The 13640-nt window shown below is 43.5% G+C and overlaps 1 protein-coding gene across 19 annotated transcripts in view; it reads right to left on the reverse strand.

The window, feature by feature from the left end:
- TUB (TUB bipartite transcription factor) overlaps positions 1–13640 on the reverse strand; it is a 142198-nt gene that overhangs the window by 49641 nt on the left and 78917 nt on the right. For 3 of the 19 annotated variants that reach the window (XM_083838178.1, XM_083838183.1, XM_083838195.1), the window contains exon 1: positions 13156–13452. The exons of 14 other annotated variants lie outside the window; for them this stretch is intronic. In XM_083838178.1, coding sequence (XP_083694304.1) covers positions 13156–13193 — 38 coding nt within the window. In that variant the 5' untranslated portion in view covers positions 13194–13452. Of the gene's footprint in view, positions 1–13155; positions 13560–13640 lie in introns of those variants that run through there. 2 more of the 19 variants (XM_083838180.1, XM_083838184.1) reach the window with 2 other exon arrangements.

Here is a 13640-nt window from a genome sequence, read left to right on the forward strand (position 1 = left end):
CTGTAGCAGATTTGTTTAAGCATGACAGAAACAGGTCCTGAGGTAATTCAAGATACTACAGGTCCTCGATTTTGTGCTTTCCATTTTCCAACAAAGGAAACGAGCATAATTTAATTTGCTACAGTGCGGTGTTTTTTTTTTAAAGCCTAGAGATAAACCATCTTTGGTTTTGTGTAACTGAACAGATCACAGCCAAAGTCGATCAGATTAACTGCTACAGAAAGATTGTGTTGACAAACAGAACGGAAAAGACCCTCAACGCTTTTTGTGGATAGAAAAAGCACAATAAAACGTACAAATACACTTGCCAGCGGGCTGTTTTAAACTTGTGTTTAACCTGTTGCAAGCAAAGGGTGGAGGAGTAAGATGTAAAGGGCTTTTATTGATCAAAGATATTCAGGTGCTGTGACATCAACTGCAAAGCATTACAGGCAAGGGCTTTTCACTGCCCTTTTCATATATATATATATTTTTAATACGTGGCTGAAGTTGTCTTTTTAATTATTCCACTTCAGCTGCTATAATGCCTGTTAGCAACAATTATGGCCAAAAGCAATCTCCACTGGGACTGAAGCACCACAGCCAGCCTTGTCAGCGCGCACACAGCTCAGCCTGCTAACTCCCTCATAGGAAACATTTTCAATTAAAATGTGGGTAAAATCTGGATAGAAATGTGTGATTATCAGACTCATTGCTGATTTCCTAGAACAGGAAGCAAATCACACCATGCAAGTAAAAATACATTCAAAACATTTAGTTATCGGAGGGTTAGGTTTTCTCCTGGGAAGCATGGATCTTAATGCTGCATTTTGCATAAGGATGGTAGGCAGAAAGCAGCGAACAAGTGCATCTCTGGAAGTTTCTGGAAGATTTTTCATTTCCGCAGTGGTTCTGTAATAAAATTTGACCAGAGCACTCAAACTTCAAATTCCTTCACTGACAATTCACTATCTGTATATTGAGATTTTGCTTGGTTTCTTAAGGAAGCAAGACATACTCATTCATAATCTTTTTCTTTTTTTCTCCGGTTGATTAATTTCAACTAAAATTGAAGAGGGGGAAATCCTTCAAAAACACCAAGTTGAACAGGTCTCATGAAAAAGGTGGTGGCAATGTAGAGGCAAAGACCTTAAATAGCCTCAACTCAACAGTATTAGGGGAGTAATGAGAACCTACAAACACATTATGAGCAACAGCTAGAGGAATCCTGGCTTCAGGAGCTACGTTGATCCTCAGACCACTTCTTACAGGTATATGCAGAAGATCCCCTCCAATCTGAGCACACTGTGAAGAAACTATCCTGGATTCCTTTTTTCTTGGCTACACATGCATAGTTCTCATTATCCCTACCTGGATTTCTTTATGAACAGGCAAACAGAAATATAAAAGCAATAAAAAAGACAGTCTGTGTTAGAGGCAAGAAGGATGGAAGTGGAAGATAAGTAATAACACAATTCCTTCCCCAGTCTTGCTGCTGACCTTCCATCCCACATTTCTGCTCTAGGTGTAGTGTCCCCATTGCAACCCAGGCAAGGTGCCTCTGCCTGCACACCATGTCCCAGAGCGACACCCAAAATGCGGCATGAGAGGGTAGAGACAGGACAGGGGTGCACCACAGCACCCTGTTACAGTGCAGCCAGCTCACGGGGGTAACACTGAGCTCACAAGTCATGGCCACACCAAAAATCACCTGGTGTGTGCCAGGAAAAGGAGGCAACAGTAGAAATAATAGGCAAGCGCATACTCTGAGACAGAAAAAGCCATAACTGACAAAGCTGGAGAGCTCTTTTAACCATTTCAGCTGTCATTAAACCACTTCTGGCACTGTGGGAAGCTATTTCTAAGTGCATTTGAGAAAGGCTGAAAGTATCATTTTAGATATTGGATCACTGGGGGGAAAAAAAAAAAAGAATGACAAAAGGGAAATAAGATTCCCCTTTGGGTCTAATCAACATTCACACATCAGCAGATGTTTTTCGACTCCTCTCAAATAAAAACATATGCCGGTATACCTTCTGGTTTCTTTATTGAACACTAATTACCGACTGCACAAAAAGTCTAATCAATGCAGCATGTGATCACTCTTATTCACACATTTTTCACTCACAACCTGAGTTTGTATTTATTAGGAGAGAAAAAGATAAAAGGTTCCAAGGTGAGCCATTTCAGCTTGCAGGATCACCCACCAAATGTCATTCAGCTTCCTTTTGTCAGATGCAGACAGCTCCCTCTCCTTGATCTTTCAGCACCTACCCAAAACTGGAACAGGATGATGCATGGTTCAGCTCAGGAATTGCAGAAAAAAAGTTGGCTGGCACAAGGAAGCCAGAAACACGTAAGGCAGCAATAGGTTTCCCCACCTGACCCTGCAAAAGTGTTTGCCATTCTGGAATAGCATTGTACTGCTACCAGTGCTTTTATCTTTATCCACAGCAAACTGGGAGCATGTCGTGTGTTTCTCTGGCTTGCAAGCCCCACAACGGCGACCACAGTGGCAATCAGTGTCTGCTTGTGCACACGGCTGAAGTAACGCGTGTTTGCAAGCCATGCTGCTCCCCTGGGAACTTGTCTGCTCTCCCCTGTGTCCATGTGCTGACAGAAGGACCTCGGCTTGAATCTGAAATCTATTTTAGAAATGATTATGGTGACAGTTCGTGATTGGGAGCACAGACCTGAAATCCTCATCAAATATTTATCTGCTTTATCACCATTAAAAGATAATTTTTAAAGAGATGGAAGATTATAAGGAAATACTGCCACTGACTTACTGACAAATTTAATCCACCCCATGTTATCTCCAGGCACTATCCTAGTGGCACATACATGTCTCTCCCCAAAACCAATATCAGCAATCTGACAGCTCACCAGACAAACACTACGGATCCAATTTCCAGATACAGAGGACTCGCACAAATGGGAAAGAGCCACAGAAAGAAGCTGAATAATTTCCTTAAGTATTGAGTATCATTAGAATACAGAGGTAGGTATTTTGTGATGCAAAAAGAAAACACATGCTGTTCATTTCACAAAGCAAATAACTTAGGGAATGATTAACAGGAAATCAATCATTGTTAGTTATAGATCTATTCTAATGGATGGAAAATAAAAAATAAGGAAACAAAATCATAGCCATTTTGATGAAAAATTAGATAGGAGTTATTGAATACAAAACAAAAAGCAAAATCATACACAACCCCATCTTTCTAATTGCTGTTTATTGCAATATGCAGTCATGTTTAGCATCGTTAGTCCAAGCGCTTGTCCATAGCAAATGCAATATTGCAGAGCTGGCTGTAAACTAAAATCCTTTGGGCTGAGTTTTCATTTCAATACACAGAGAATTACTTTGAGGACTCCTAGCACTGTTCGTTGGGTGTATTTACAATTCATAATGCAATGCAGTGAAAACTTCTATGCCTGTAATACATCTTAAGTTTTTCTTCAGAATAAGCTTTTCCAGATGAGAATGAGTTGTTCTTGCCAAACAACGCATAAAAACTGCAATGTGTTATATGCTGTTTGTCTTTTTGACTAGGCAGCACAATAGTCATTCTCCTACCTTCTCTCTCCACCACATTAAACATTTTCCACAGAATCTTCAGATTTTCAAAGAGGCTCGTGATTAGGAAATAACAGCAGCAGAGAATCAGAGTGACCTGAGCAGTCTTGAAAATCCAGCCATAAATTCTTCAAGTCTTACCATGTAGTACTATTCTCTATGCTTTGCAGGCCTACAGCAACCTGATGCCAAAATACAACTATTCTGCATGTATTCTTAAATCTTCTATTTCAAACTGTTTTTAGTTTAGTGGAATGCAACAAACAGTCGGTAAACCAAAAGTCCAGCAATGGAGTGGTCGTTTCCAATGAGCTCCTAGTTGCCTTACTAACTCCTTTCTTTTTCCTTTTTTTTTTTTTAAATGGTTTATATTAGTTGGTATCACTTCAATGAAATGTTGGCTTTCAGAAATTACAATTTAAGCAAAATTAATTTTTAAGATGTAAAATCTTTCATACCGAGTCTAGAGTTCACTGGGTTTTTGGCCAGAAGTCTTTGTAAAATGAATGCCAATTTATCAGACCTAAATCTTGCAAACTCAATGACCTCCAGAGTTTCTGGGTAAAATTTCTGAGACAGAAAAAGGAAAGGACAAGCCCACCCCACCACCACCAAATAACCTCAAAGTCCAGGCACTCATGCAGGATATTAGAAATCCTTCCTAATGAAGGAAACACACCAGTCAGAGACTTGAACTTGCACATCCCACCTTCCAGCCTATGCAAACATAGACATCATGTTTTCAATAGAATAATCTTAGAAATCATTCCGATGCAGGGTGCACAGAATGAGAAAATTCTTTTTCCCTTCCCGTACCATTCAGTACACCACTCAGTGCAACCTCTAACTTGCAAAGCCTCATAAATAGAGCATTAAATGAATAAGTAACAGAAAGTGCATCAGAATCAAAACAGAAAGAAAAAATGGAAGGAAGGGAGAAAGGAAGAACCATTCATTTCATTTTAACTTCTCCTGTGTTGTTTTTTGTTGATCTTTAAAATCTGTGAGTGATATTCGAGCTGAACTAAGTAATTACCAATTTTTTGAGATGCTTCAATAGTACCAGAATACTATTCTATATTGTGTTTAGTAGCTAGCATCCATCTTCAAGGATGCCTCAAGCATCTAGCAATGTCTTGATATCTGATCTTTTTTGCACTGACATGATGGCTTAGTTTCTCTGGGTATTAATATATTGTTCCATAATTAATATACCTGGCATATCCAAAAAGAATTAACCTCATATTCTGAAAAGCCAGAGCCTAGATTAGGTAGATCATGATAGGGTGTCTAGTGATCGTAAGAGCCAAAAATTAACATTCCCACTTTAAACCAAGTAATGAATTTTAAATTAAAAGTTACACCTACGTTGTGATCTGTGCTCTGATACTGAGCTAGCTGAAAACAACCTAACTCATACTGGAAAAAGTTTAACTACCGTAATCCATAGCTCCTCACAGGTGGAACTGCATTGCTCCTCAAAGGAGTAAATCACTTCTGCATTTTGATATTGTGCAGCTTTCAAGATCTGCGTTAGCTCACGTGCAGCTCGTCCAAGTGCCTCTCTACTGCACTGCAGTATGCAGCATGGACATACCACAGAGATATACAGAAGGAAAGAATTTAACCAATTCTCCACCAAGCAAAGCTATAAAGCTATAGGGTTCTTCACATCTATATCATTGCGGAGATCTAATGATGCACCAAATGCAGAGGCACCTGAGCTCTGCCTTAAGGGCAGGCCATAAAACAAAGCTAGAGTTATTCTAGGGCCAGCACAAAAACTTTGTCTAAGACCTTGTACTTCACTTGTTAAATCTGCAGCAACAGCCAGTGAAGTGATTTAAAATTCAGGACCTTTGAATAATCAGTTACCAGGGTCTGATTCACTGGTGTGTATAGACATCTTCAATGTCACTTAACATTGCTCTACAGATGCAGTGTCCCAGAAGATGAATTATTTCCCCATATACCTGACCTAAAATTTTAGGTAGACGTATAGAACTTCACCTAAGTCTGGTAAAGCTTGTTTAAAGAAAATTCATACTCCTGGCTTGAGTCTTGGCATTTACATCTACCAAAATTGGTAGGATGCATTCCAAGGTATAGTAAGTGTCTCAGTTTTTCAGCTGCCACTCAACCTGAACTAGGCAATTAGTCCAAGTCATCATCCAGACAAGTTACCTGTTAATTTCTACAATACATCCAATATTTTCCTCAAGTTTGCAGAAGTGAGAATTGCGACACCTTGCAGTATTATTTTTTTTATTACTGCAGTCAAATGAAAATGCTGCTGTATTAGAATCAGTTAGCAACAAACTACTCTGGAAAAAAAAAAAAAGATTAATTTTCCTTACACTTTGTGCTGTAGCACAGGTATGCGTTAATGGAAATACCTAGCCTTTAGCTTTATTCATTTTGCTTTCAAACTGATACCCAATTTGGAAGACAGATCTGTTTTGATCCTTTTGCTAAACATGGATCAAACCCTGTATTTCACTTGCAGATACAATTTCCAACTTAGTCATCATTTGAAGTTAATCAAGGCATTTCCTCATCTTGTAATTTCTCACCTGCAGGTAGTTAGAACTATGATTACAATTAAAATTACCATTAAAAACTTCATGCTGTGGTTTCATTACCCGTGTCAAAGGAGTTATATTAATTATGAATTACAATATTCACAGAGTTGTGTTAACATGCATCTCAACAGGAATCATGAGATTTCCACTGAAATCTACAATTCAAGGCTAAATTTGGGTAAGCACCTGAGAACTCAAGTTAAAACTCCATGGAAGAATGACTCGGCCACTCAAGTTGTCAGAGAGACGGATCAGTACATTGGTCATGAACACAGAGTGCTCACACATTGACATCAATGCATTATAGGCTGCTGGTCGTTACTCGCTCAGCTAAAACACGAGCTCAGGAAAAGGTTTTGGAACCAACGCAGTTCCCTTCAAAGTCAACTGAAAGACTCTCACAGCACCTCTTTGTGACTCCTTCCAGCAAGTAACCAGGTGTAATTACATGTAAGGCAAAGGGTGGTGTGCGATAATACGGCATTCCTATCTCTGGATATAAGGGCAGTAGTCTGGCTGCACAGAGACAGCATCCAAGATCTGCAAGGTTCTTGTACTGGCAGAAGCAGCTACTGTTCTCTCCTGCACAAGGCCATACTGCATTTCCCCAAAGGAAGCCTTTTAAATTGGGTCACTTGTTCCTTTTAAGGATAAATAATAAATAAATTGGTAATCTCCCAATTTATTTGCAATCTGAAAATGTGAAAGCCATCTCTGCTACAATCTCTGAAAGGGAAAGTAAAAATATATTTTATTTTCTTATTAATGTAAAAGAATAAAATATGTATACATAGAGTAAATTAACTACAGAGTAAAACAAGCATTTGAACCTTCATATATGTCACAAAGCTAGATGACGTAGAAATAAAAATTATTCAGAGATGACCCACAATATATCCACAGTTACTGCACATATATAAATCAAAGTCAAAGTCAAGTGTTAGATAAAACAAGCTGATGTCAGCAAAAGAAACTGGTTCCATCTTTTATAAAGTGCCTTCATACTTTTCCGAAATAATTACTTGTCTTTCCACCTTGTCCTATAGTTACATTTGCATGCTCCATATACCCTTCTCTGGGAGAACTTTTATCTATTTAAGTGACTGTTCTCTTACTTCCTATTTTCTTAAGATCAGGACAGCCAAAAGAAGCTGATGATCATATATCTACAACAAATATGAAAGCAAAAAGAAGCATGCAGCCAATCACCCTGATCTTTCTGTGTGTACCTTGTGCCCTTCTCTTCCACCTGTCTTCTAAAGTGAAAGTTCTTCAGACTGAAGACTGTCTCGTTGTGTATCTGCATACTATTACCACGATACAAAGCACCCAGAGAGATGCTGTATTTTCAGCTGACAGTCCTCAGGAGTTCTTGGTATCATCCTGCCACTATGTCTTGGTTAAAGAGGTTGCAAAACTGTGGAAGAACGGTTCTTCAGCTCCCCATGGCCACCCATTTGCACAATGCCGACCATCACTGAGAAGGGCATCTCCTAATCCCAAGTACTGACCATCATGTATCACAGCGACAAGAGCTTCAGCAACAAGTGAGATATAAACTAAACACTGATTTAACAGACTTGCTTACAGCAAGAACCTTAGAATAAATTGCTGCAAATACTGAAATTAACTCTTAATAATCTGCAAAAAAAAAAAATTTAAACTTTAAAAAAAATTGCAAGCTGTACTAACTACTTAGGTAATACAATGAGAAGTTAGGGTGGATTTATTCAAAAGTCACAAATAATGAAATACAAATTAAATAAAGACATTTACAGAGAAGGAGATTTGCAGGCACCATGCAGCTGGCAAGACACAATTCTATTGTCATAAGCAAGCTGAAAGTGGGAAAGAGAGAAGGAAACAAAGATAGTCAAGGACAGCAAGATTTAGGGACAAATGGCACAAAGAAATCTGTTCATAAAGAGAAAGAACAGAAAAAATTGAATTAGAAAATAAAGTCATCAGCATGAAGGAAAGAGGAACAAGGAGGAAGTGTGAAAAGAATCCAGCTCTCTAGAAGGACAATTTTTAGTTACTAATAGAAAGTACCACCTTCCAGAAAAGCTGCTGCTTGCACGTCTAAATGCAGGCAGCTTTAAGGGAAGTCCAAAAACCCTCAGGCGTAAGAGTCAAAACTGTCTGACTCGGGGAGCTGAGAGAAGAGACATAACATTTCATATCCATTTTCCGTCTGCAACCCAAATCTGGCACAGATGGCTCGCAAACGATTGTCACTGCCAGAAATCTGCAAACAATTGTCACTACCAGAAACCCATTGGCCTATTATGAAATGAGTTTTACTCTCAGCCTGGATGTTGATACCGCAAAGGTGGCCGGAGGTCAGAACCCTACAAGGCAGCTGGGCAGTCACTGTCTGTCTCACGGCCCAAAGCGTACCCTGCTCGAGGCAGAACAGTCCCTTCAGCCTCACCCCCCGACTCAGATCCCCCTCCAGCCCACTGCAAAGCACAGGGTGACTCGGTTCCACTCCCAGCTCAGTTGCTGATCTCCCTTGAGCTGTGCCCCATTTCCATGTGAGCCAATTCCCTACAACCTCCATTGGTCTTTATTTCCCTCACCGGCAAAACTGAAGCGATATTTTATTTCCCTCCCCCTGCTCCCTGCCTGGTTGATGTAGGCTATGGGCTTCAGGGTAGCAGTTGCCTCTGACGACGTGCTTGTACAGCTCCCTACCACTGATGCCAGGCACAACAAGGCTTTGATCTCAGCTGGAGCCGCTACGCACTGTGACAGTAACACCTATATATGAGCACAGACCCCCACTAAGAGAGAGCTCTAACTTAAATGTGTTAACAGCTCGTGACCAGGCTAATTTTATACATAGCAATAACCTGAGACAAGACAGCCTAATTTAGAGCAGAGCAGACACATGTTCTTTGTACCTTTTCCTTTCGAAAAAGCAAAGCTCTTATAAATTATCAATGCCATTCCCCACAGGAGGCAGCTGAGAGCAAGCTTGCCTGCGCTGTGATGCACTCACCGTCACAAACTGCACCTTGCAGAGGGGGTGAGCACTTTACCTGTGCTGCTGCCCTTAAGATAGATATTATACCAGTATTTCAAAAAGCACGTAGAAACAAGCGTGGGACACCCTTCATCTTCATGTGCATTCCCGTTCCAGAACTTGTTTACACATCACGCTTTCAGAAATCTTCTTAGCTGCTCTAATTGCTATGATTCATGAATTTACAACACAGCTCTGCTCCAACACAATTTTCATCCGACTGCAGTCCCTCACCTTGCAAATAAATATGTAGCGACTCTTTATAGCTGCAATTTCTAAGCACAACCTTAAAACTTCAGAGCAAATTCATAAAAGCTAGGAAAATTGAGCCTCCTAAAAAATGTCATGCATAAAACTACGTATATTATTATTATCACCCTGTATATATCAAGAGGCACGATGCCACTGCGTAAGCACGCTGCGGATCGCTTCATACAGTGCCTTCTACTCAACGTGTACCCCGTGGCACAGCCCGCGGGTTCCTGCCGGCCGCAGCAGCTCTGTCCCCACAAATCCTCCCAGAAGCACACAGGCGCTGTGCAGCGATCCCAGGGGACTGGCGGCAAATTTACTCCTATGGGTCCTACACTTTTCAGCTGAAAGTCTTTATATATTTCTCATTAAACAGCTTAGATAGTTTTATAAAGGCTGCTTTAAGAGGTACAGTATGAAGACTTATTGCTAAAGAAGCGAGTAAGAACATAGTAATAATAGGCACTAGGACCTTACTCCAAGCATATTGATGCTTTTATCTTAGGCGGCAACAGTTTCTTTTAACTGTAGCTAAGTAGTATGGGGAACGTCCTTACTTATCTGAGGCACAACAGCATAAAATAAAAATGAATATCTTGATTTCAGAAATTCCCTACATTAAAAATGAGTTCAGGAAAACAATGTGAAACTGAAACATATTTCTAAACTAAAAAAATGAACTTCCCTGAATCGGTAATGATTCCATCCATTTTTGCTGTGTATTTTCTACTGGAAACTGCTAAAGGATCCCAAAGCAAAATACCACCATGCTTGAGAATGCAAATCCTAAAGAAGTTCTCCCTTACTCCCAATGGCCATCCGGAGTCACCTTTATGGAAGGGAGAAGGAGGGAAGAGTACATGAGCTACAAATGATTTTTTACTTAAATCTGAACTATTTTGATTCTTTGTAATAAATGACAGAGATATTCTTAAAATGGTTTCAGTTTTTTTGTTTTTTTTTTTTTTTTTTTTCAAAGAAAATTGTAGGCAAGTATACCTGGCGTGTAGTCATGTAAGTAAGGGCTTAATCATATGCTTGAATTTCTATCTATGAAATAGCTTTTTTTTTTTGAAAATATATGCAATGTATTTAAAAAATCATTTCTTAATTATATTTCATAACATTAGCAAACTTGAATCTCCTATCCTATGACTATTAGTGTTTCAAAAACAGAATGCAGAAGAGAAGAAAATGCATTTAGGGCAAAATGCTGAAACACACAAATAATATGAACCTTTCATACACCTTAGTATGAAAAGGCTTGCACTAACACTGAAAGAATTGTTTAATGTTTTTTGTTAACTCACCCAAAATGTTCTCAGCATCTTAAGAGCATAATCTAATTTGTGAGTTTTGGACATGCTTAAACACATAACATATTGCACATATTGGACATATTGCTTAAAGAGTTGTGCAAGACATGCAGAACTGACTCCCTCTGGATCATGTCACTGTAAGGAAAACTGTTACATTTTGCTAAAGGAAAAAACGCTTCTCTGAGTTAATTCAGGTATATAGCTGCGCATACACTCAAGGAGGAACAATGTAGGTTTAGGAGTCACGCTGCTATTTTAAAGTCTGTGCTAATGTTGAAACAGCTTTGCCTAGCTCAGAGAATGGCTTGCAGCATCTCCTAACACAGAGTGCATCAGTGAGGCTCAGGCTGTCTCCTGCTTCTCTACAGACTTCGGCACGCCCAACAGCCTGCGTCCTGTCCCCCACCCTCGCAGCAGCACTGCTGGCTGTCACATGCCGTCCAGGCCATAAAGGGGGCAAAGAACAGGCCCCTGATCTCTGAGAGTCTGCAGCTATGGGACTCGCTACAGCAAACAAGAATCTGAAGCAACAGGGCAAGTAAGGACGGGGCAGTTTGCTCCCAGAGAGAAGATGAAGTATTCCAAGGGGTGTACACCTGGCTGCTCCCTCACTTTGCATGTTTCACTTCCACAAAAGGCTACTTTGACCTAATTTACAAATAAAATGTTTTCAAACATAATGGCAATTATATACACATTTGGAGACTACTGTTTCCCAGATACGCATGTTTAGGGGATCCTGGAAGATGCATGTTCAGCAAGATTTGCAGAGACAAACCTCTGGCTCTGGAATTAGCTCTCTGTAGATGGAAAAATAAGCCAACTCCCTTGAGAGCGCTCAAATTATAGTAGAAGTCTAAACCAAGACACGTCAGAGCAGAAGCATGGTTTGTTTGCCTTTTGGTTTGAGGGGCTTCTTAGCAGTTGCTGGCCATAAACACATGGTTAACATTCATGAAGAATACCGTATTAGAAAAAATACAACTATTGTCATCAGTGTTTCTCTGAAGATCTACTGTTTTGTCTCTGCTTGCTTCTCTGAACTGCACTGAGCAGAAAGAAAAAAGATGCTTTATCTCCTTCTTCTAAGCAATTGCTACAAACCCTGCAAACTTTTAGTATTGGCCTCTGCACAGCCTTGTGTATAGGGAGAGAAGAGGCAAACAGTTAAGCTGCTGCTGGGAAGAGCCATGAACAGCTGTTCTTGTGGTATTTTTGCCTTCATTACATTGGCTTCAAATTGCATCAGAATGCATCAGCTAGTCATTTTTGAAGCCTTATTGCCAATTCCTTACATCTTTTTAAAACGTGTGCTCTGAAAGAGCTGCTGGAGAGAGCAGCAATATTCTTGGGTTCACTGTAATCAGTTTTCATTCTTTCTGATTCCTCTATTGAACGATCATGCACACAGATTAAAACAACAGCCTTCTGCTTGTGTGCCCATCATTTTTTTTCTTTGTATCAGGGAGTGCTTTATTTGTGTTTAGGTTGAACTCGCTGTGGCATATGGTCGCTACAAATACCGTCGTTTAGAATGAGGCAAACTGCAACTGACCTGCTCGAACAGCTGCCTTTGTTTTAAAACGCGCTCTGTAAATATTTTTAAGCTCCCGCTTCTCTAGAGCTAATAAGCGAAGTGCTGCGCGCGAGTGTACCCGCGTGGCTTTATTTACAACCAAGGAACGCACCAAGCGTGCTGTGCTGCCTTATCCAGCGCACCCCTCCCGACCGCGAGATCTCTTCTTGCAATAGCCTCGTTTGAAAAGAAGACTTGAAATAGAAAAACAGAGCCGTAGGGCCGCCAGCCCGAGCGGCAGCTTGGGAAGCGGTGCTCCGGTCGCTCCCCGGCACAGGCCGTCCCCCCGGGGCTCCGCACCCCTCGGCTCACCCGGGTCGCAGCCGCGCCGCTGCCCGGCTCGGGGCAAGCAGGGGGGCCCGGCCGGGGCGGCCCCAGCGCCGCCAGGCCAGGCGAGGCGAAGCGAGGCGGTGCCGATGCTCCCCGCACCCCGGGCCGGCTCCCGCTGACGCACGGGGCTCCCGGGCAGCGGCCGCGGCGGCCCCGGTAGCTTATGGCAACGGCGGAGCCAATGGCAGCCGCCCGCCGGGCGCTACCATGGCGATCCCGCTGCTCGCCATGGCGGCAGCGCCGGCCGCTCCGCGCTCACGGGGACCGGCGGCCGCGCCCGTGCCGTGCCGTGCCCAGCCCTGCCGCTCCGCGCTCTCGGCGGCACCCGGGGCGGCGGGTGCCCTGCGGGGCCGGGGCTGCGGGGGGAGCCGCCCTCGCTGCCGGCGGCGGGGCAGCCCCTGCCCGCGGCTGGCGGCTCCCCCCGGGGAGCAGCCCCTCAACTTGGCGGAGCGGCACCGGCCCGAGTCGGGAGGCGGGCGCGGGGCCCCCCTCCCGCAGCGGCCGCTCACCTGTAAGGGATCCAGTCCGCCTGGTGCCTCGAAGTCATCTCTCCACGGCGGCGGTGCCCGGAGCCGAGGGGGGGGACGCGGCCGCTGCTGCCCGAGTCGGATCCCGCCGCGGCACGGGCGCGGGCAGCATCCTCCGTCCGGGACGGGGGCGGACGGGGCGCCGGTTATCCCGGCAGCGGCCGCGGATACATCCCCCCGGGGAGGGCTGCCGGCAGCGGGCCGGGCTGCATGGGGAGGGATGGGGAGGGGGCGGCCGGGGGCAGCGGGAGGCGGCTCCCGGCCCTTCCTCCCTGCCCGGAGCAGCGACGGCTGAGGCGGGTACCGGGGCGGAGGGCGAAGGAGGGGGGCGGAGGGCGGGCCGGCGGCGGGCAGGGAGAGGCAGCGCCGCGGCCCCTCTACCCGCCCGCCCCCCCGCTGCCGCCGCGCTGAGGCATCGCCCGGGCAGGGCGGGCCGGGCCGCCCTCCGCGCCGGGCCCGCCCCTGCC

This window comes from Anser anser, assembly GCF_964211835.1.
Source record: "Anser anser genome assembly, chromosome: 5".
Lineage (NCBI taxonomy): Eukaryota > Metazoa > Chordata > Aves > Anseriformes > Anatidae > Anser > Anser anser.